A 22,156-nucleotide genomic window follows, 5' to 3' on the forward strand; every position below is an offset into this window, starting at 1 on the left:
TATTATTATTATTATTATTATTATTATTATTATTATTATTATTATTACATTTCTATGCCATTAAAAGCGTTGCCACCACAGTTCTTTGATTTAAAGAAGGCCTTTACACTGAAGTGCTTTTTAATACAGAATCTGAATGAATATAAAAATTACTGTATTTTAATGCATGGTTTTATTACAGTTTTAAGGTGCAATCAAATGCCCCCTGTGCGTCCTGCACGTAGCCTCCAAACTAAGCGAGAGGCAAAGCACAGCAAGGGCAACTTCTGCCATTCGTTGCCTTACGCCTTGCGCTTCATCGAGATGGCCTTTTTCAGCATCATGAAAGGAGAAGGAAAGAGGCCGGGGCACTGTTTGGCTCCAGCCTGCTTCCCTTCCCTGCCCTGCCCTCCCTCTAGTACTCCCCCCTCCCTTCCTTTTCTCCCTGGCCAATTTTCAACTTCAGAGAGCCAGCTGGTGAAGTTCTTTCCATGCTGTAGCAGGGCAAGGTGGAGGCTCAGCATTCAGCTTCAGGTCAAAGGCCACAAAACCACAGATCTGTGGCTCTCAGGCAATGTCAGGAGACCAAAGGGCTGCATCCTTTTATTTATGATTCTAAGTAAACTTGAGTGCCATGGGGTTGTGAGAGGAGAAAATTACAAATCAATTAATAACAATGATGTAAGAGAACAAACCTTTGGTTTACTGTGCCACATTGCATGAGAGAGAACTGTAAGAGAAGAAAATTAAAATAAATCGTTTGGCCATCAAAATATGCATTCAGTAATCCAAAGTACAGACTAAAAAGAAGCTCATGTGGACTTACCTCACTTAAGTGTTGAAGGGTTTTGTTGAAATCTGAAATTCTAAAATACAAGTTTTCAACAGCTTGATCAGAAATTTCATGTGTGATCTTCATTAGTAAACAGTCCTTGTGCCAATCTAATTTTGACCCATTCTCCCAACACTATGGTACTCCAGGCCATACCATGTCATACCAGAAGTTCCCTAACCATTCTGGAGAGTTTTTTAGGAAGTACAGGGAGATGTAGCAAGGAAGCCACATTGTGTGAAGTTCCACTTGTAGAACCCTGGATCCAAGCCAATATGAAATGCGCATGCATATTATACTTTTTAAAAATGCTGAATTATATTTTTAAAAATTAGATATACCTACTTTAGTTCTGGCAGTGCAGCTGAAGCAACTTTTAATTGGTATTGATCAGTGTTGTTAGAATATTGCTAGAAAAATGAAGAACTATGAATCAGTTTCATATTTTACCATCTTTCTAGTGGACATTATAGCAACATATCTGAGCTCTCTCATCGTCATGGAATATGAATTACTATCACTGAATATTGTACATAAGGTGACATTCTCTACCTTAGACTGGAGTAACTAAGACTAGTCAGTCTGTCCTGCCTTGGACCACTGACAAGACTGCAGCTAAGGTCAATTTCATCCATGTAAACTTGCTCCCAATGGCTCTTTCCTATTATAAGTATCCCCCTTTCCTTTCCTCCAACACCATGGCTCTGACAATATAAAGAATGCAGCTTAAGGGTGACCCCAGAACAACAGTTTATCAGAATAAAGAGTCTTACTAATGTCAGGTTATATGAAGTATCTGAGCCATTTTCACCAGACATAAATTTCACAGTGCCCATGTAGAAAACTGAAAAGCAAATAAACTCAAATAAGTAAAAAGTCATCATTAGGTATGGCTCTGTTTTGAAAAATCTTGACAACAGAGAAGCACATACTTCCTCTGGTTTTACTCTGTAACTTCTTTGTATAATGTTCATTTGACCATTTTTGGGGGGGAGGGTTGTTTTTGCACAGAAATGAAGTTCAAAGTTTATATTTCTGATGTATTCCGTATCACCATTGGTCTGAGCTAAATGTAAGAGGAACCATAGTTTATTTTTATGAGAAGAAGCCTGCATGACGTTTGGACTACCATGACCTCCTTTCCCTTTCCTCAGTATGATGTGTTTACATCCTTAAGAATCTTGCAGTTTCTCTTTCATTTCTGGAGGCTGGGTAGGGGCCTTTCTCTGCTCTCTCTGTGCAGGCCTTGGAAACAGGCAGGCAGATGCATGCCTTAGCCGTTGTTAAAGAACAGTAATGTACATGATTTAGAGCCGGAACTGTATTGCTTGGAGTACAAGGCACAGGGCTGGAGCTGACCCTTACATCAACCATGTCCAAGGACCATACTTGTGGTATGAGAGAAAGGTATCAAAAGCCTCCACTTCAACTTTGGAATTACAGCAGGACCCCATATCTGCAAGGAGAGGCTCCAAGACCCCAGTGGGTGCCTGAAACCATATATGATAGAAAACACTATATGTATCACTATATGTACTATCTACTGTACATATACATTTCTTTTTTCACAATTTCATGACAGAAGGTTCGTTATTACCATGCATCCTAGCAACCTAAGCATACGAAAATCGTTTTTCCCTTTCCTTATTAAATCAAGGAAGCACTTCTCTTGGCCACTTTCTGGCAATGAACAATTTCTTTTTTAAACCAAGGTGAACCGCAGTTAAGTGAAAATGCAGTAACTGAGCCAGCAGATATGGTGGTCCTGGTATATACTTAGGTCTAAGTTACTGGAAATAGATTTTAAAAGCAAAATAAGTTCATCATAAATCATTAAATATATATATTTAAAAGTAACTAACCTGAGTCTCTACAGAGCACTGATAAGTTACATACATTATCTAAAACATTTGTTCCTGAAAGAGAAAAAAATGTACATGAAACATTGCAAAGGAAGTTTAACATTATTTATTTATTTAGGGAACTTCTATGCAGCCCCATTCGCCGAATTATAACTTCTCTTGAGTTTTCCTATCTTTAATGCAGATCATATCAACTGAAATTTGACTGATGCATGTTTGCCTTTCAAAACTTGAACAAGGTCTATCAATCTATATTTTCATGGACTGGTGAAATGAATATATGAATTCCAGGAAAACTTTAAAGAGATCTATACAAAGGGATGCAGCTATCTATACAAAAAGAAGTGCTAGCAAAAGGAAATAGAATGGAGAAATTAGTATTTGTTAATGCTATTGAAGTCAGAAAAACAATAGCTAAATTGCATGTTATGTTAAACATATCCTTTTAAAAGTGCTCACAATGTGGTCACTTTTTTTTTTGTAGGGAGATTGGATGCATAGTTCTCCAAAACAAATTAGACTGCCAATCGTGACTGGGACCCCATGCTAGTTTTCCATCAAAAAATTCCATCCCAGCTATAATTTGTCCCAGAACATGCTGTCAGCAAAGCTTTTCTTTCAAAATAAATGTGTCCAGATGAAGAATTTTTTTTAAAAAAAAAATCTGTTTAAATGTTTGGCCCACAAACTTTCAGAATTGCATAATCTATAATAAATGGAAAGAAATGGGAATGAACAACAATTCATTTCCATTACCATGGAACCACTGCCTCTACTACTAATATCCTAACAAGAACCGTAGAACTCTTGTCAGGAAGCTATGGATGCTGTGGGAAAGAATCTTCAGACCAAGCCCAGAGTAATCCTATGGTTTCCTCCTATAATGGTAAATACCTTGTAATTTTGGGTACAGTTGCTATGAGGGACCTTTGGAGAAGCAAAAGCATGCAATGCAATATTAGTGTTCCCCAGTTGCAAGTGAGGTTACAATTTCTAAAGGGTATTAGTAGCCCGGGTACTTACACGGAGACCAAGCAGTGGCAAAAATGAGGTATCTTTGCCACTGACCACTGCAGAAAAAGATGTCAAAGCCAAATGCATTAGGTTATGTGTAACCAAAGCAACTGATGCAAATGGAAGTGTTTTTTAGGCTTCATATGATTTAAGAATGAGCCCAGCTCAATCAAGAACTGTATAAGCAGAATGAGCAACCATATAAGTTACAGCCATGTCGTGCAAACTGCTGAAAGATATTTTTAAATATGTTCAGCAGTATATAAATCTATTAAATAAAAATAAAATAATATAGTAAGCTTTAATTTTATATCTTACCAATCACATTTGTAAAAGTTGATACAGTAGACGTTGATACTGTGCTATCTTGTGTATTCGTTAGTCTCTCTGTAGCTGTCATTCCAACAGAAATATGTGATGTTATTATTATTCGTAATTGTTTTTATTTATTTCATTGCTATACCACCGCATAGTTGAAGCTCTCTGTTCTCAGCATACAGATTATTTATTCTTTTTTTCTACACAATGTAACTGATATGGGTAATAACATAAAACATGTAAAACAGGCTAAATAGTGAGTTGTATCCTGCAGCTCTCATACTGCAAGTGTGCAGGGAATTTTACATGCTTGCAAATATTTGTATTCCAAAGTCAACATCAGGACACAGCTGCATGCACAGAATATAGAACTGATGCCATCATTCCTGTACACAGGTTATCCAAACACTTCAAATGCAATTTGAAGTCAATATATGTATTTCTTGGGTGGAGTAAGTTGACTGTTTATCGTGACACTCAAAATACAAGGGAGGGTACCACCCCATTCATTCTTCATATTTAGCATATTCTGATACCATCAACTCTGATATTGTACTTGAATGATCCATTAGATGGGAGTAGGAGGTATAATAATATGCTTGTCCTATCCTTCATACCCATTTTCAGAAAGTACAGTTGTGAGCTTTCTGCTCAACTCTGTGACATGTAAGCGGACGTGTTCTGTAAATTCTGTCCTGTCTTCCTTGTATTTTACCATCTAAATTAATTCACTGGGGAGATCTTCAAAGGATTTGGAATAAAGGCTTGTTAATGTGCTGATGTCACTATCATCTGATTCCAGTGAGGCTGCGCAGATATTGGACTTTTATTTAGAGTAAGTAGTTTTGCTGGCTGCCATAAGCAGCAAAACTAAGCTGAATCCAGCAAAACTAAGCTGAATCCTGACAAGATGTAGACATACTCGGCAGATGGGACTCATGCCCAGAAATTAGGTGCATATCCTGTTCTGGATGGAAAGTAACTCTGTCTGCAAGAATGGATGTATACTCCTGGGGACAAGGAGGAAGATCTTCTGGATTCACTGCTCTCACTTTAAGCTCGGAGGCCCATTCTTAAAGAGTTACATTGGCTTCCAATTAGTTTCTGACTCTAATTCAAGGTGCTACTTTTAACATTCTAAGTGGTTTGAGACTCAAATACTTGAAGGAGCCACTTTCCCCATTCCACCCTGGAAATGTTTTAAGATGTTCAGAGATGCTCATTTATGGGTTTCTTTGTTAAAGGAGAACTCATTGCGTAAGAACTAAGCACAGGGCATTCCACAGGTGGTGCCCCATGTAACAGTGAAGTCTTTCATCCCAGATTCTGGTAAGTCCATCTCTCAGTGATAGGAATCTGATGTGGGATGGGACATACCATATAGTCTAGCCTCTGCTATATGCAGGTTTTCCATATACCCGTCATATTTTTCACGATTTTACCAGTTTCATAAAAACTGATTACAATAGATTGCAATTCCAAATATCAAAACTCATATATTCAATGAGATCATTTCAGCTTTTAATAAAAGAATGCCCCATTCCCATTAGAATTAAATTTTCTGCAAGAAGTTACCCCCATCAATAAATCTATGCAAATGATTCTTACCTATAGTACTCAGAGTTTCAAGGGAAGAGGAATCTAAGGATACAAAACCAAAAAGTAATACAGTTGGGACATTGAGGAAGAAAAGTAATTTAAAAAACCTCAACCTACTCTATGTCAAAAATATTAATGAAATCTTGCCTGTACCACTGTTAGGGTAGGTGACAAAAGTGACAATGGATGAATCTGCTGTAAATAAATAAATTAATTTTAATGCAAATGGATAGATCAAAATGAAAGCTTTCAAAATACTATATCTTTCAATCATGATCTTGCAAGTGACTTCATGAAGTATTGCATCAAAGCTGAATTACTAGATTTTGGAATAACTTTATATATTACTTGTGTGCTATAAAAATGGAACATTTGCTCTCTATGATAACAATCCAAAGAAAGTGGAAACTACCATGCAAAAAAGGAAGCATGTTCTCTCTACAGATTTACGTGTAAAAGGCAGGTCTAGAACCAATGGACAGAAATTGTAAGTAGATTTGGACGAGCAAAAGGAGAAACCTCTTAGCAGCAAGAGCTACTCAGCATTGGACTGGACTGCTTCCTCCTCACAGGAGGTATTTGAAAAGAGCTGAAAGGCCATCTGTCACGGTGAGGCAGCTGCATCCTGCACTGTGCATCCTACATGGATGTGGGGTTCAATTACATGGCTTTTATGGCCCCTTGCAACTCTATGATTCTGCAAGCTTTAGCAGGTGGAACCACATAAAAGAGCCTTTGCGTGAAAGTGGGCAGCTTTATATATTTACTCTCATCCCAGCCATACAGAACTTTGCAGATACCTAAAGTTTAGACCTTCTTAACTGAAGGGAACTTCCACTTATAAACCTTTTCCCTTCCCTTATGGGAGTAACATCAAAGAGAAAACATATGCATCTCCTTAGAAGATGCGTGCATTCTAACCACATCTAGAGAATGTGCATCTATCCATTCACCAGGGGAATGTGTGAACTCCTTTCAACATTTTACACCCAAAGTACACAAAGCGTATGTGTGAAATACTTGTGTGTTCACTGTCACTGTTTCTTCATAATTTGCAAAGGTACCCTCATCATCCACAATTACAACTCTGGACACAGTGCAGATAATGTATAACTCGAACAAATGACTTTTTCCAGAATGTCAGCTAACACTGACACTTGCATTAATAAAACAAAAATGTTATATAAACAGAGGCAAACACATTATATGTATACAAATAATTTATTCTGAGCCTTTTTACCAGTATTCATGTAATGTATTGAAATTGAATTAAATGAAGAAGTTGTTACTGTCTTCTTTCTAGACCTTGCATGCTTGCTTTTCTTGCATTCTTGAATATGAAAATAATGAAAATTACATGCAATGACTGACATAATTCCATTTTCTTGCTTATATATTCTGTACCAGTCAGGTTTGAAACATCCACCCACAGAAGCAGATTTTTAATTAATTAGATTAATATCTAATATAGCCTGCAATATTCTGAGTTTCAGAGTCAGTTGTTTCTTTGATCGATATTATGCACAATGTTATATTTTATTATAGCTTTCTTCAAGTAAAGATTTTGAACAATATACATACCTGATGTGCTTGTCTGAGCTTTTCCAAATCTTGATGAGGCATTTGCACCATTGGCTGAAAGGTGAACAAATTAGTTCATTTCTTATGCAGGAATGAAAAGGGTCTTTAAAAACAACTTTTCTTTTTGTTCAGCAATATTTAACTTGCAGTATACACCACAAGAGGGCAATACACAATTATTTAAAATATACTGCAACAGCAAAGAAAATTACAAAACCTTTACTGGAAAAACAGAATACTTTTTACAGGGAAGCTCATTCACACCAGAAGAATTGGGTACCAATTGTGAAATAAAATATTACTTACTTACTTAAAATTTTATATTTAAGTGCTTGTATTTAAAAATAAAGCTTGGTAATAAAATTGAATCTTTGGTTTAAAGATAAGGAAATGCACAAATGTTGCTAGTAGAGGTCTATACTTTAAATCAGAAATCCGATCTCCAAACCAACTATTCTTTCACATGAAAAACTGGGCAAGATAAATTGACATATCTGCATTTGTTCCTTCTAACTGTTTTTTATATCTGTCCAAGAGCAAAATAGCAATTGCCTTCCACATATGAAAGACAAAAGCTCAATTGCCACAAAATTTTACCTGCCAAAGGTCAAAACATACTGGCTTGTTCAGATGACAAATTAAACCAGGGTTTGGAGCACAGGAACAAAATTGAATGAGCCTTGTGTTCCCACCCTCGCCTTCTTTGGTAACATTAGAAATTTGATTCCTGTTATCACCTCAGTGCCTTTTTCCAGTTCTGAACTAAGATGAACTGTAATTACTGTTGACTATAGTTTGTCTGGATGAACCAACTTTGAACCATGGCTTATTATGCTGACTTGTTCATATAAACCATAGTCAAAGCTAATCATTGTTTTCAGTGTCTGCATAACAACCAGCCAGAGTTGTTTAAAACAGGAACAAATTCTTCTTATCTTAGTCATATCAGGGAATAGCTCAAGGTAGCACATGATCCCAAGGCCAGTCAGAATCAGTCCCATAATGCCAAACTGTGCTTTAATATTATGTCTGAAGAAGACTGTTGACTACTTTGAGCTGATCTGAATTAATGAAAGTGATGCTTGAAATGCATATTGGTTCATTTTTGCACAGGCCTTTTTAGGATGCAATCTTACCTGGTACTTAAGCCCACTGGATGCAGTGGGATTTATTGTATGAGCATGCGTAAAATTGCACTGTAATGTTGTTTAAGCAAATATATCTTTATTACTGACTGTCAGGATCTTTGCTGCTTTGGTGGCCAGAACCTGAATAATCACCACCACCACCACCATATTCACAGGATTGGTCCCAGGCCAGCTGGAGCTCTCGGCCTCCTGATGAGTGCCAGCTGGAAGCCCTGGGGAAGAACTATATAAGGGCAAGCTCTTCCCTGTCAGATCCTGTCTCAGCATCCTGATTGCTGTAGTGCCTGCACTTTACCTGACCCAGATCACCTGGCTGTGATGTGGTCCAGCTCCTATACCCTGCCTGACCATCGCTGCATTTGGTTCCTGTTAAATCTTGCCATAGCCTGCCCAGTTATCCAACCTCAAGCTACTGGCACTTCTGCTTTTCTTCCTGTTCTTGACCCTTGGCTTGTTCATGATCATGTCCTCATTCTACCCTGACACATACTTCTGGTTCCTGTCCCAGGCCTATTCTGTGACTATGACTGGGACTCGCCATTAAATCTTGCTTTGGGACTTTGGTTTGTGTCTTGCCTCAAGCTGTTGCCCTGGTCCCAGTGTTATCTCCTGCCGCCCATATCCTGGCCCTGGACCCTGACACTTATGTTTATACCCTGTCATTAACATTCAAGGGAACAAAGCAATGATAAAATAAAACTTCAATAAGAACATTACATTCAAAAGAGTGCCATTTGAGTGGATGAAAAAACAGTTATCCTTAGAAAACAATATCAACCGTAGTGTTTCTTCTCCTTGCTTGTTTTCTTCATTCTGCTAGGAAAACTAACTTCATGAAGATGGAATCAGAAAAGGTAGGAGGTGAAGACACCCTTGTGAACATTTTTCAAGAAGGGCTGGTCCTACCATTAAGCACAGTGAGGAAATCACCTCAGACAGCAGATGTTGGGGAAGTCTATGTTGGACATGGCCTGCCCTGTGCCACCTAAACTAGCCTGTTGCCCCATGTGCAGCCAAGAACTTCCTTTCTATACCTGAAATGAGGGGCGAATAACACTTTGACCTTTGCAGCAGGCAGCAAAATGTCATGAACCCACTGCAGTCTTTACCTGAAAGTCATACCCATTATAGGACATAACTCAAACTGCCAAGTGGAATTAAAGCAAATTAACAGGAGAATTCTGTGATATTTGGAGAGGAATGAAATCTTAAGATGCTTATCAGAATAATGGAAGTTCTGGTCATCAAGATGTTACTAAGAGTTGAATGTCTCTATCTGGAATTAGCTGTATTTGTTTGTAGTCTAGTCTGCGTAAACATGTGGATTGCTGGCTGCTGTCTCCTGCAATTCTACTGGATATATGTGACCTCATCCTAGTTTGGGTGGGAACCTTAACCCATGACACTGATTCAGAAGGGGAAGCTGAACAGTCAGACCCATTTGTAAGAATCTGAGCACTCAGATCTACCAGGCCTTCTACTGGCTGATGAGCCAGGAACGCATGAGTTGCAGAACTGTCTTCTACAGCTGGGACATCTGACTCTGATGGAGTACCTCCTTCATAACCAGGGATGTCTTCCATGGGAGCAAGGCAGTGAGAGAATGTGTTACAAGGTGCCTCCTTGGTGCGTCATCAACTAAAGAAGGCAGGGCAGAGTTATCTCATGAGATGCTCCTAAAGCCTGGTTTCCCTTCCAGGATCAAACGTCCAGCAGTGCTCTTTAAACCACAGCATCCAGGAGTAGTAAGCATGCACTGGTAACCTGGAAAGCTTCTTCCTTTCATTGAAACTGAACTTATTTTGGGCTTATTCTGTGTGCTGAACCCAGGGATTCTTGGATCGTTTGTTGTGATGCTCATGAACTGATTCTTCTCAAGGAACAATGTGGTGCTCTGCTAACTATGGCTCTGCTTATGCCTATTAAGGCTTATGTTTGTTGCTATAAAGCTCATATTGAAATTTCTGCTTCAATTCCCAGAAGACAGGAAATGACAGTATATAGTTGTTCTCTTCTGTACCTATATGCATACAGACAAGAACTACAAATAAAAAATGTCAGCACCACAGTGAAATCTGCAAATAAACCTGGCACATCATGCTGTGATGTGGCAACTTTTGTACTGGTGATCATGCTGCTTCACACACATAAATGTGTTCTTCCACTCAGAAGACAAAAATACCCATCTGGACTAGATTACACAATGAGTGTCGCACAAATGCAGTTCACAAGTTCAGGTGTTTTTGTTTTGTTTTTGGAGCAGTGTGTCTGTCTGTTTCTGGGTTCTTTTTGTCTTTGAAATAATCTGCTGCAATATAGCATTGAATCAATGACTGTAATGTACAGTTGTGGGTTTAAAAATTATCTGCAGTTTTAAAAGTGAAGGAAAATGTATTATTTAGTACCCACTGCAAAACTGGAATATCTGCTGATAAAATCCAATTTATCTTGTGCCTGCCACCAAGCAGTTTAAGCACAGTATCCAGTTGGATGCTGAAAATCAAGATTTGCTTTAACTGAATTTTTTACATTAGAAAGGCATCCCACAGAATGCCCAAGAGTTCCAAGAGCAGAGACTGTTTTCCATGGCTACCAGTCAACTCTTCCACGTTCCAAAGGACTTCTGTATTTCATCCAGGACAAATCTACACCTTACAAATTCTGCCCTTAGGCACAGTGAATACGAGATGAGGAATGTATTCCTGGTTGCTCATCAGCCTCTTTATAGAAAAATGTTAAACATGTTCTATCTGCATTCCAGATATAAATCATTGCCACAAAAGGGGTAATGTTTAATACAGACTGAATGTATGGTAAATCATACGATTCTGCTGTAGTTGGCTTTTACAATGTGATCATTTTTTGTGATGGTTTGACCAGAAAATGGTTAAAACTAATCTGTCCGCAAAATGTGCAGTAAATACTCAAGCAAGAGCTACACATACCCTTTCTAGCATGAAGGTCTTAAGTATTCGTGGATAAGCTGAAACTGAAACAAGATCCATTTTCATACACCACAAAGAAAGTGGGGTGAGGTGCCTCAGATTACATCATGCTTCTGGCAGAGTGGTTTTTAGGCATCAATTCCACTATCCAAAACCAAATAAACAAATGAAAAGGAAAAAGCTCAAATTATCTGAGCTCTTTCTTTTGATAGTTCAACAAAGAAGTAGGTATGTGAATCAGCAAGTATGGCTTCTAGAGTTACAGCATTTTTCCCATCATTAGTCATCCTTCTAAAATATAGAAAACTTTCTGAATTTAGAAATTTAGGCTGGTGGCAGGACAGCAAATAGTGTGTATCTCTTTTGATGTTTTGTGTGCTTGCTTCTTGTATAGAGAAATTTAAATAGGAAACATTTATTATTTATAGATGACAATGGCACAGATTTCTACTAGTGTTTTCCATCTGCTAAGCAGAATTGAAATGGTATTCAAAGAAAATGCAAACCAATACAAAATGCGGAAACCCACCTCAAAAATCAAATAATAAAGAGGCACAGATTCAATGCACAGATTCAACAGTGAAGTAGCCCCTGTCTGTCACTTCCGGCACTTCCTACCAACCCAAGGCCCACCACGTCTGGACTGCTACTCCCTTCCTTTCGAGGCCTGAAAGAGTTTCAGAGCCCTAAAGATGCTTCCTCAGTTACTTGTCCTGTCTGTGCAATAACATTATAACTGACTACACCTCCTTCACTTAATATCTTTAAGTCATTGGCATTGTTGTTATGTGCCATCAAGTCATCTCCAACTTATGGCAACCCTGAAAGCTGTCCAAAATGTCCTATCCATGACAGCCCTGCTCAGCTCTCGTAAATTCAAGGCTGAAGCTTCCTTTATGGAGCCAAGCCATCTCATATTTGATCTTCCTTTTCTTCTTCCGCCTTTGACTTTCCCTAGCATGACTGTCTTCTCCAGGGAGTTTTGCTTTCTCATAATGTGTCCAAAATCCAAAGCCTCAGTTTTGTCAGTTTTGCTTCCAAGGAATGTACTGATTTTGGACTACTTGTTTTGTCTTTCTGTATTTGAATCATTGATTGTTCAGTATATTAGACAGCATTAAAATTAGGATACAATTGTCAGCATGATATGAGAAAAAGGCAGTAACAGTATAGAAAAGCTGGGGAAGGCAGCAGGTGTAGTTTGGTATTTCTGCACGAGTGTCCAAATATTCTAACAGCACAAATTGAAATATGTGCATCCAGTTGTCCAATTTAAGAAATGGTGACAAGTGTTTAACTCTTCTGCTTCCACCTTCGCATGGAATCATTCTACACACAGAGACAAAGCGATACAGCCTGATCCTAAACATGTTCAGCAAGGAGTGGCACCAGGGGTGCAAAGGAGCAAATTTAACAGGTGCAAAGTCTGATCCTGGCTAGAGATGGTTAAGATGTTTCAGATGCCTCCCTTCATCCCCAGAAAGGAGTGTCACCAGCAACATCCTCTTCAGAGACCCAAGCTACACCTGTAGAAAGCTCTATGGGCATAAATTTGCCACTACAAGTAGGCCCACTAGCAATAAATCCCAAAGCAAAGCATTATTGGGAACTTTCTGGTACCCTGGGATACCAAATAATCAGGCCTTTCTTACACCAGTCTGGTTTGTTTGTTTGTTTGTTTGTTTGGTTTTTTGTGATGAAGATGAAGTCATTCTTTAAATGTCATTAACAGGGAAAAGAATCTAAGTCCCACTATTCACCTGCTGCGGCCAGTGCAAACTGGAAAAGATATAGAAGTGGTAAATGGTTAGACACTTCACTTCTGTTCATCCTGGTTTAGGATTACTCTGCCCCTTCCTTGTTTTGTAAGCTACCCCAAGGCTCTTTGCAAATGGGGTGGCATAGAAATGTTTTAAATAAAATAAATAAAAATAAAATACATCTAAAATGTCAGCCCTCTATAGTCCTCAGGGAATGTAACCCACTCAGGGAGCCCTATGGCTAATGATGCGGGACAAAAATCCAATAAATAAATAAATGTGGTTTACAGTGGCTGCATCATCAAGAAAGAATTGGAACCGGTTCCCAGAAGTTCACAAGTGCTGTTCTTTTAGGAGCCATATCCTGTCCGTCTGATCCCCGGGGGAGAGGCTGTTGACTGAATTGAAGGAGCATGCCTTGGGCTCTTCTGGGGGGCAGAGAGGTGTTCCTGAAGGACACCCTCATTCCAGAAACCCTCTCCACTCAGGGGAAGTGAGTGGCTTTAGGAAACTTGAGAAAACAGATGCACCACTTGAGCTGCTACAGCTGCAAGAGGGACACATCTGTCTAGGTGATAAAAACTTGTAGGTTGCTCTAAGCCAACACTGGGATCATCGGTCTTAACTTAGTGGAAGAATCACTATCTGCAACCCTGAATATGAGGCCACAGTTCCTAGGTCAGCACCTGTAGTGCTGGCTAGAGTACTGAACCTATCCTATTCTGGTCATATTTTCATGGTCACCCAACCCGGTGTCCCTTTGCTGGAGTTGTTCTCCAGAAGAGATAGTGGAACCCCCAATGGAACAGCTTACTACAGTACCTTCTTATCATGTTAATGCTGCCCATTAGGTGTGTTGCAAGAATTCAGATAGTCTGCTCATGTATGAGGACTCTTGCCTGAGTTTTTCTGAGGCATGTGTGCTTGCCTTAACTCTGGTCAAAGAAAGTCCCCTCCACTTCTCCTGGGCTTCACCTGTGCTTATCTACTCAGCAACCACCATGCATGTGGTATGAATACATGAATAGGAGTACAAGAAAAATCTAGTTTGGATTAAGGACCAGTACTTCGTGGGGTTTAAATTTGCCTTCGAAGCATGCCTTCTAAGCATTCAGCCGTGTGGTAGCCAAAGAAAAAATATATCCTGGCCCCTGAGAACGAGTAAATGGAATGTAGATGGCGGTAAACTCTACAGCAAAAAGTAGAAATCCCTGGGCTAGTATAGAAATTATATGTAAACCTAAAAGTAATTCCTGGAAGTAATTAGTGTTTGCTCTGGAAAATGTGTTTAGCATTTTCCTTTATTATATTTGGTGTGTGTTTCATAGCTCCTAAAAGAGCTCGGCCAACCCTGGATGAACCCCAATTACATTTGCCTTTCTGTATGAATTGATGATGCAATGATCTTCTGCTTGCCGATTCCTAGTATCAGTAAGCAGATGACATATAGCTCTACTCCTCTTTTCCACCATTTAATCCCAGAGATATAGTTGACATTTTGGATAGCCATCTGGCTGTATTGTTGGGATGAATGAGGGCCAGCAAACTGGAAGCTTATCCGAATAAGACGGAAGTATTGTGAGTTGTGATGCTCTTCCCCAAGCACTAGAATCAGCATCAGTGCCCCCTCCCCACAGCAGAGCTGTTATGTTACAAGGAAGTGTTTTCTTAGAGTTGGCTCCACACTTCTGGAATTGCATCCCCAGGAAATATCTACATGACTTTATTACTGCTGGCTTTAAAAGAAAGAAACCAGAAGCTACTCATCCCCTGGCCTGTATTTGCTGCTTTAAATCATTTGCAGCTCCTGTGCCTAATTGTAATTGCATGCTTATGTTTTATAATATTGTAAACAGTCTTGCTGTCTTTAAGTTCTGCCCATAAACAGAGGAACAGCAACAATAAAAATTCAAGGATCTCTCCTAGGGAGGTGCATAGTGCCAAAAGCCTCTATTTCAGTGGCATCTTTCTTTCCTATGCAAACTGTAGGCACAGATGCACTCTGCCTTCTGAATTGGCACCACAATGGGGAGCAAGGAGTTGAAACTGCCATCTGCATGCTGCAATCCCTAAATCTGGGCAGGAAAATCCCTGACATAGCTGCATGCTACATGCTATTTGAATAGGGATCCAGTTTGTCAGGCTTAATTATTTTTCCATTCTGGTGTAGTCTTTTCTATTTTGTTGGTGAAAATCAAACATGGATATTGAACCTGCTATCTGGGTAAGTTTTATTTTTAGGAGCATTTTCAGACAGCTGTGCTAGACATAATTAAGGATACTGCAATGCGTTACCACATCTTACTAATCTCCTCTCACAGATCTTCAAATGATTACAAGAGCTTCCAACTTCTCTAAAGCCTGTTTCCATATGTGGAGCATTTCAGACTGTGGTGGCGCCACACCCATTTACAGAGTGGAATTGGATAATGAGGGAGCAGTGCAACTCGTGCCAACTTTCCTTAAGCAGCAGCACAGGTCTTTACATGCTGAAGGATCTGAAATCTCAAGCAGCTGATATGCAGACATGCCTGTATATGTCACCTTCTTAGCCCTTATCAAGCGATAACTGGCATCCCCCAGCTCAATTCTGCCAAGTTGTCCTTCTGCAACATTATCACACCAAGTACCTAAGGGTCTAAACCATTGGCACATGTCAGTCTCCTTATACATTTTTTTTTCTATAAACCAAAACAGGGCACAAAAGTATTCCAGATTTTCCATAGGAATAATTTTACGGGGCACCTTTATACCTGAAACAGCAGGCCCCAAACAAAGGAACAAAAGAAAGTTCAGTACAGATCATCTTGGTCTCCTTTTAAAACTAAACATTTTAGCTAGAACTCCAGCAAATGGAACTAAAATCATTTGAGGAAAAGCTTTGCTTTGATTTTTTAAATTTAACAGACCAAACTACTGTTATGCTTAGAAAAGGTAAATAGGCCTAGCATTGTTATGCAGATTTTCTTGTTTTGCATAGCTTCTGGAAGGATAAAAAGTGAAATTAGCTGCTAAAAAACATTCTTATGTTGATAGAACCTTCCTGGGGGAAAATTTGAGCCAGAAAAAGGGCTTTTCATATGCAGCATTTTTCTTGCCTGAGGCACTTTCATCTGGGGTCAAAAATGTCCCCAGATGCTACTAATGCTAGTTTTTTGCTGAGGCAGATATGACAACTCTTTGAGAGTAAAATACTGGTAATAAAACAGAGGTACCTATAAACTGTTCAGGTTTCATAGTTCCTGATGCATCACAAAACTTGCTGTAGTGATTATGCTACAGTGATGGTTTATATGATTATAAGCATGCCTGGAAGAACTCCACATGCCTACAGGAGCAGGTCTGCATCAAATTATCAGAACTCTGATATTTTCAGCATTTGCTTCATTTAAAAAGTAACTCCCGTGGCTGGGAGCTAAGTTTACAAACATGAAGTCTGAATCTACAAACAGTCCAGAGGGTGAGGAAATTTGTGTCTGGAATGAATATTTGCCTTTCTTTCGTGACATCCTGTTATACTCCCCTAAACATACAGCCCTGCTATTGCTTATAGTTTACCTTTGCATCTTCTTTTGGTAAAACCATGACCTTAGGCAAAAAGCTTGTCTTTAAATCCTTATTTATATTGCAAAAGTAAACAAATTTTTTTAATGCAGCTCTCTAATTTGATAACAAGACCATATAGAGAAACAAATTTATTTATGACTAGAACCATTGGCCATACTGACCTGCTCTACCTAGTCTGCATGAGGATGATTGACAAGCTTTTTAAAGACATACAACTCACACTCACAATATACAGGTCTCCTTTGTAGAGCAAGGGATGAAGCATGCAGAAACAATATCATAAAGTAATATACCAACTGGGCCACTGACGCATGATGGGCCTGATGTCCAGAAATGGGAAATGGACTGGAAGGAAGAGTGGTCTGCACAGCAATTTAGCCGGATAACCCTGCTTTTGAGCCTTTATTTTCTATCAGTGCTAAACCAAGGTATTTCCACAAACACAGATAAGACACAACATTACTTACCACAAGGCAGAGATCTGCTGTACCGTGCTGTCTTATTATAGACCCAGTTATCCTTCCTCCAGCGTATAATGGTGCCGTCATGGCAATTTTGAGTTTGATTTATGTCTCCATTAGCCCACATTCTGAACATGTACAGCTCTCCAATCATCCCATCTGCCAAAGATGAGGACTTGTCAGGATTCCCTGAGCATCCAAGTAAAAGTTGCCCATTCGCAAAAAGCTGTCCAGTTTTAGCTATTTTTTCAGATTTTTTTTCTTCGCCATTTATATATACACTCACTTCTTGCTGTACACTTTTCCACCATATGCATACTTGGTACCAAGTATTCACATCCAGCTTTTCTGTCCAGGTTATTTCTTCCCCAAATATCCAAACTGTCAATTTGTCGTGTCCTCCTTTAAGTCCAAGTTCGTACTGTTCTGTCGCTGACAGATTGCCATCAATTTCTTTACTGTAGACAAATGCAGTCCAAGAATTTCTGGGACTATACAGTTTAAGATAAATGCAGACTGTGAAGTTTCTAAGTGCAGGCACCGAAATTCCAGGTGACAAAGTCCAAACTTCATTACATGATGTATTAAACACAGCTCTGTATTGTCCTAAGAAACCATCCTGAGCTATAAGGAAAAAATATATTTTTAAAAAATAATTGGGAACAAACATGCCTAACTATTGCAACATTATTATGGTTGCCTACAAATGTTTTTATTTAACCAAAGAAGTTTGTTTGAAACTCACAGTATACTTCAGATCATCTACAACACTGAGACGGCATGGCGACATATATCACACTTATGAATACTTCTGCCGCTGTGTTGACAGGTGAACCAAAGCAGTGTGATTCCTTTTCATGCTGCAAGGGTAATGTACAGTGTTTCTTATGATATGAGAGAAGCCTGGGCTGGCCATTAACCCCCAGAGAAAAGCTAACTGCTGGCATAAGAAGGAGCAAACTCTGTAGAGCTGCTAAGATCTACCAGCATTAGCAGAAAGAGCAGGGTTTCTGTAGGTTCCATGCCACAGACGTGGCACAAAAACCCAGTTTCAATAAAGCTGAATCGTTTAGATTTGTAATTTATGCCAATGACCTCACCATTTTACTAGCTGTCAAGTTATTTCTTTGAAAGCACATCTGCAAATACACTAAGTATGGGGGAAGGGCATATGAAAAGTTTGCAAATCTAGCTCTTTCTGAATTGTTCTGCCCAGTACTTTCCACTCCCCAGAAGCTTAGGGCTACTACTACTGTTGTTCTTGTTACATCCCATCCCATATATTCTCCTCTTGTGAGGAACCCAAGGTGGCTTACATAGTCTTCCTCCTCTCCTTTGTATTCTCACAACAAGCACCCTATGAGGTAGCTTACACTGAGAGTACATGACTAGCCCAAAGTCACCTGTACAGCTTCATGACCAAGTAGGGCCTGGAACCTGGATTCCCTGGGTCCCCAGTCTAACCACCATGCCACACTGGTTCTGTACTGTTAACAGGAAACATTACAGCAAGACTTTCATGTGGTATCTCATCACCTACACTCTGGTAAATTCTCCATACTGTCATCATAACTGATTATTGTACATAAGTTCAGAAGTTCAGTAAGAGGTAGTAACAGCAGCTTGGACAGGTTGCCTCTACCGTCCTGAGTCCTTCCATCCATACAAAATCCAGAGGATCCAGAGGCAAACCCAAGAACTACCCCCTGTCCACAGTCCCAGTGCACAGATATTTGGAGTAACTATTCTAGCTAGCAAATAAAAATAGCAAGCAAATTAATTTACCAGTTTCCAAGCACAATCAAGTGTATCTAAATCCTATCAAGTGCAAAACTCATAGTTAAAGTAACATTAGAACCATTTCCAGAGACCAGTGGCTTACTACATATGCAAGTCAATCACTTTTCAAAAAGTGCTCCATGTATTAAGAACCTGGGTATAAATTACTTATGAACCTGGAAGGAAAAGTAAATGAATCAGTCTGCTGCCTCCCCTACTCCCTATGCCTCCTTTTCTCCAGGCAGAAATATAGAACCCACTCAGCCAAATGTTGGGATTTATCGGTCCCTCCCTCCCAGAGGTCAAGATCTGTGCATCTCAATTCAGAGATGAGCTGTAGTTCCAGAAAGAGCAGCGATACCAGCATGAGACAGGGTGAGGTGGCTGCTTCTATGATTTTTCTTGTAATTGTTATGAACAGGCTACAAGGGGTTAATCTGAGTTGTTATCATTGTACTTTATTGTCAAACAGAGGGAGAAGTGTCTGCCGGATTTGCTGCCTCACATGCCAAAGTAACTTGGGTTACTTTGTACCTTGACTTGGGGTGGGGTGTGTCACTCAGTATCTGGCACTAGAATGACTTGGGGCAGCCCTGCTCAATAAACATGAAACTGGTATTCAGCTGATCAGGCCAGAAAAGATGCGTAGAAGCCTGTAGCTTCCTCTTTCACATACAAGATTCATAAGACATTGGCAAATGCTAGGATTTAATCACCAGGGCAAACAAGTACCAGAGAACAGATTGTTGTGTATGCACAGATGGACTCACTGATATCCCTATAAACAATAATTTTGTATTATTAGGGTATTCTAGAGCTTTTATTTTCTACAAATGTGGCCTATTAACATTTAAAGTTCATATCTTATATGTCAAAAACATACAGAGTTCGATTAAAGTGAATTTTAAAATCTAAAATTAATTTCAAATTGCTTCCCTTATTATTTGAAACAAGGTTACTCAGTAACCTTGAATAAGGCATTTAATTAGCTTACTTCATACAAAAACATACTTTGAAAAGTGCTGTAGTAATTATAAATTTTACATTTTTAAAACACTCAGATTGTTACACTTGACTTTCATGAAAATATAATTCATTAGAGACAACATACTCGTACTATGTATAGACAGAACAAAGTCCTTCAACTCCCATCATGCCTAGGTCAGTTGTGGGACTTTTTTATGTACAAGAGTCCATAGGATGGCACCTTAAGACTACTTTTGGCGTCATAATTCTTAGTGGCATATGTTGAGATACAATATTTGAATGAATGCAGAAAATAAAATCTTACCTCTGCCAGAAGGAGCCAGGAACAAATTAAGCAAAAGAAGAGAGAGCGAAACTTTACATTTTACTAAGATTTCCCATACTCTGTCAGCACAGCTATGGTGAATTCTACGGACAATCATCCTAGAAAACACAAGACAATATTTAAAAATAACTACATAATATAAATAGTATCATAACTGTAAAACACTTTCTTTCTTACTTATACCAGTGTTTTTCAAATTAAAAGTTTATCACAAATGCTTTAATTAACAGATCTGTAGCAAGGGACACCCTCTGCTAAAACATAGTCAGTTCTTCATTGTCTTCCCTATCTGTTCTTTAACATGCAGGCCCAAGGGACTACAGGGCTTGGCCCAGGTCACACTGTCAGTTTGGAAGGGGCAACTGAGAAGGCCAAAATCCCTGTTTGTTCTGTCTCCCAAATGAATAACTCCACCACTTATCAATGTGCATAGAAAAGAAAAGGCATGACCAAGAAGTGGACAACAGGTGGCACTGATTTGCATAAAATTTGTATATTATTATTACATTACTTCTATACCCCAACTTTCTTCCTCCTGCAATAACCTAAGGAGGCTTACAAGGTTCTCTTTTCATTTATCTTCACAACAGCACCTTTACCTTGTGAGGTAGGCTCAGCTGAGCATCTGTGACTGGCTCAAAGTCACCCAGGATGTTTTATGGCTGAGGGGGACTAGAACCTGGATCTCCAAGCTTCCAGTCTAGCACTTTTAATCACTACACCAGACTGTCTCTCTACTAGATGTCTATTTACCAATTATGATCTAAACAGAACTATAGTACCTCTCTCTGTGATGTAGAAGACTGTGATGAGGAAACGATGTGCTTGTCTGTTCAGATATTGCTGACGGACAGCAATTCTTACAGTTCTGTATATTTGTAATTTAAATTGTAATAGGACAAGATTGCTCTTCAAATAGTGCATGCCTTTACACAGGGGGCATTCTTCTGACAGCCCTTCAAACAGAGGGCTGTGCCCCATAAAAAAGGACACATGGCCACCTTATGAATGGAGTACATGCAATGGGAAAGGCCCTAAATCCTCCTGCAGTTCGCTTGGTTGCAACAACAGACCAGATGTTAATGCTCATTGTGGTACCATGGACAGAACCCAGAGAGCTCCTTGGCAAGAGCAACCAAGCCTATGGCCACTCTTGCCAAACAACTAGCCAGAGAGTGCCACTAAGAGCTGTCATTTTGCACAGTGGTCAAGGAGTCCCGCTCCGCCTTCCTCTATCTCTAAAGAGACTTGAGGCAGGAGTGGGCAATCTGCTAGTCAGTGATGGGTGAGGAACATCTGATGTCTCTGCTGGCCCACTTGGCACTACCACTTGCCCAGCCTGGGTTGGGATCCTCTCTCAAGCAAGAGCAAGGAAATGGGGATGAGCAGGGGAAACAGCTGAGTGGCACCGAGCACTGTCATTCAGCTGATTCTCCCCTCTCCTGCTCACACACAAGGTGCTTCCCTCAGGCATGCAGAGGGGCACCGATCCTTTCTGCAGCGCCACCCAGCTAATTTCCTCCCCCTCTTGCATGAGTGTGGATCAGGCACCTCTCCTCCTGCCCCATCTGGAGCAAGAAGTGAGGTTGCCTGATTGGCTCTCTTGTTCTCTCTGCCGCAAAGCAGGACATGTATGTGGTTTTTGCAAAGATGGCTTGAAAGTTGTGGTGAGTTGTGTTAAAGAGTGGATCCTCATTCCTTCCTATGATGTCTCCTGGGAAACCTCCTGGAAGACTGGGAGGGAAGGAAATGGGGCAAGGAAGGAGACTTAGCATCATGACCCATAAGTCACTTTGAGGTAACAAAACAAAACCATAAGCTGTGTTAACGGAGGGTTGCTTGTTGTGATGTGTGAACCCAGCTGCTCACTGGACCAAGAGACAGGAGAATACCTAGACTTTGACAATTTTGCATCCATCAAGTTTTACTTTTGGTTCACTGTTAATGCTTTATCAGCAATGCAAATGTGTATATTAGGGGAATTCTTTTCTTTCTCTGA

The 22,156-nt window shown here is 39.6% G+C and overlaps 1 protein-coding gene across 1 annotated transcript in view; it reads right to left on the minus strand.

Annotated features, from left to right (window-relative positions):
• The window catches only part of ADGRG2 (adhesion G protein-coupled receptor G2), a 138,270-nt gene that overhangs the window by 20,337 nt on the left and 95,777 nt on the right, over positions 1-22,156 (minus strand). Inside the window, exons 2-11 of the mRNA XM_044441411.1 lie at positions 20,137-20,255; positions 17,073-17,690; positions 7,186-7,239; positions 5,614-5,646; positions 4,006-4,080; positions 2,674-2,727; positions 1,585-1,655; positions 1,157-1,221; positions 806-845; positions 675-709 (exon numbers count right to left, since the gene is read on the minus strand). Of these exons, the coding sequence (XP_044297346.1) occupies positions 675-709; positions 806-845; positions 1,157-1,221; positions 1,585-1,655; positions 2,674-2,727; positions 4,006-4,080; positions 5,614-5,646; positions 7,186-7,239; positions 17,073-17,690; positions 20,137-20,255 (1,164 nt within the window). The remainder of the gene's footprint in view (positions 1-674; positions 710-805; positions 846-1,156; positions 1,222-1,584; positions 1,656-2,673; positions 2,728-4,005; positions 4,081-5,613; positions 5,647-7,185; positions 7,240-17,072; positions 17,691-20,136; positions 20,256-22,156) is intronic.

The sequence above is a fragment of the Varanus komodoensis genome, unplaced genomic scaffold (assembly GCF_004798865.1).
Source record: "Varanus komodoensis strain SLA01 unplaced genomic scaffold, ASM479886v1 scaffold4, whole genome shotgun sequence".
Lineage (NCBI taxonomy): Eukaryota > Metazoa > Chordata > Lepidosauria > Squamata > Varanidae > Varanus > Varanus komodoensis.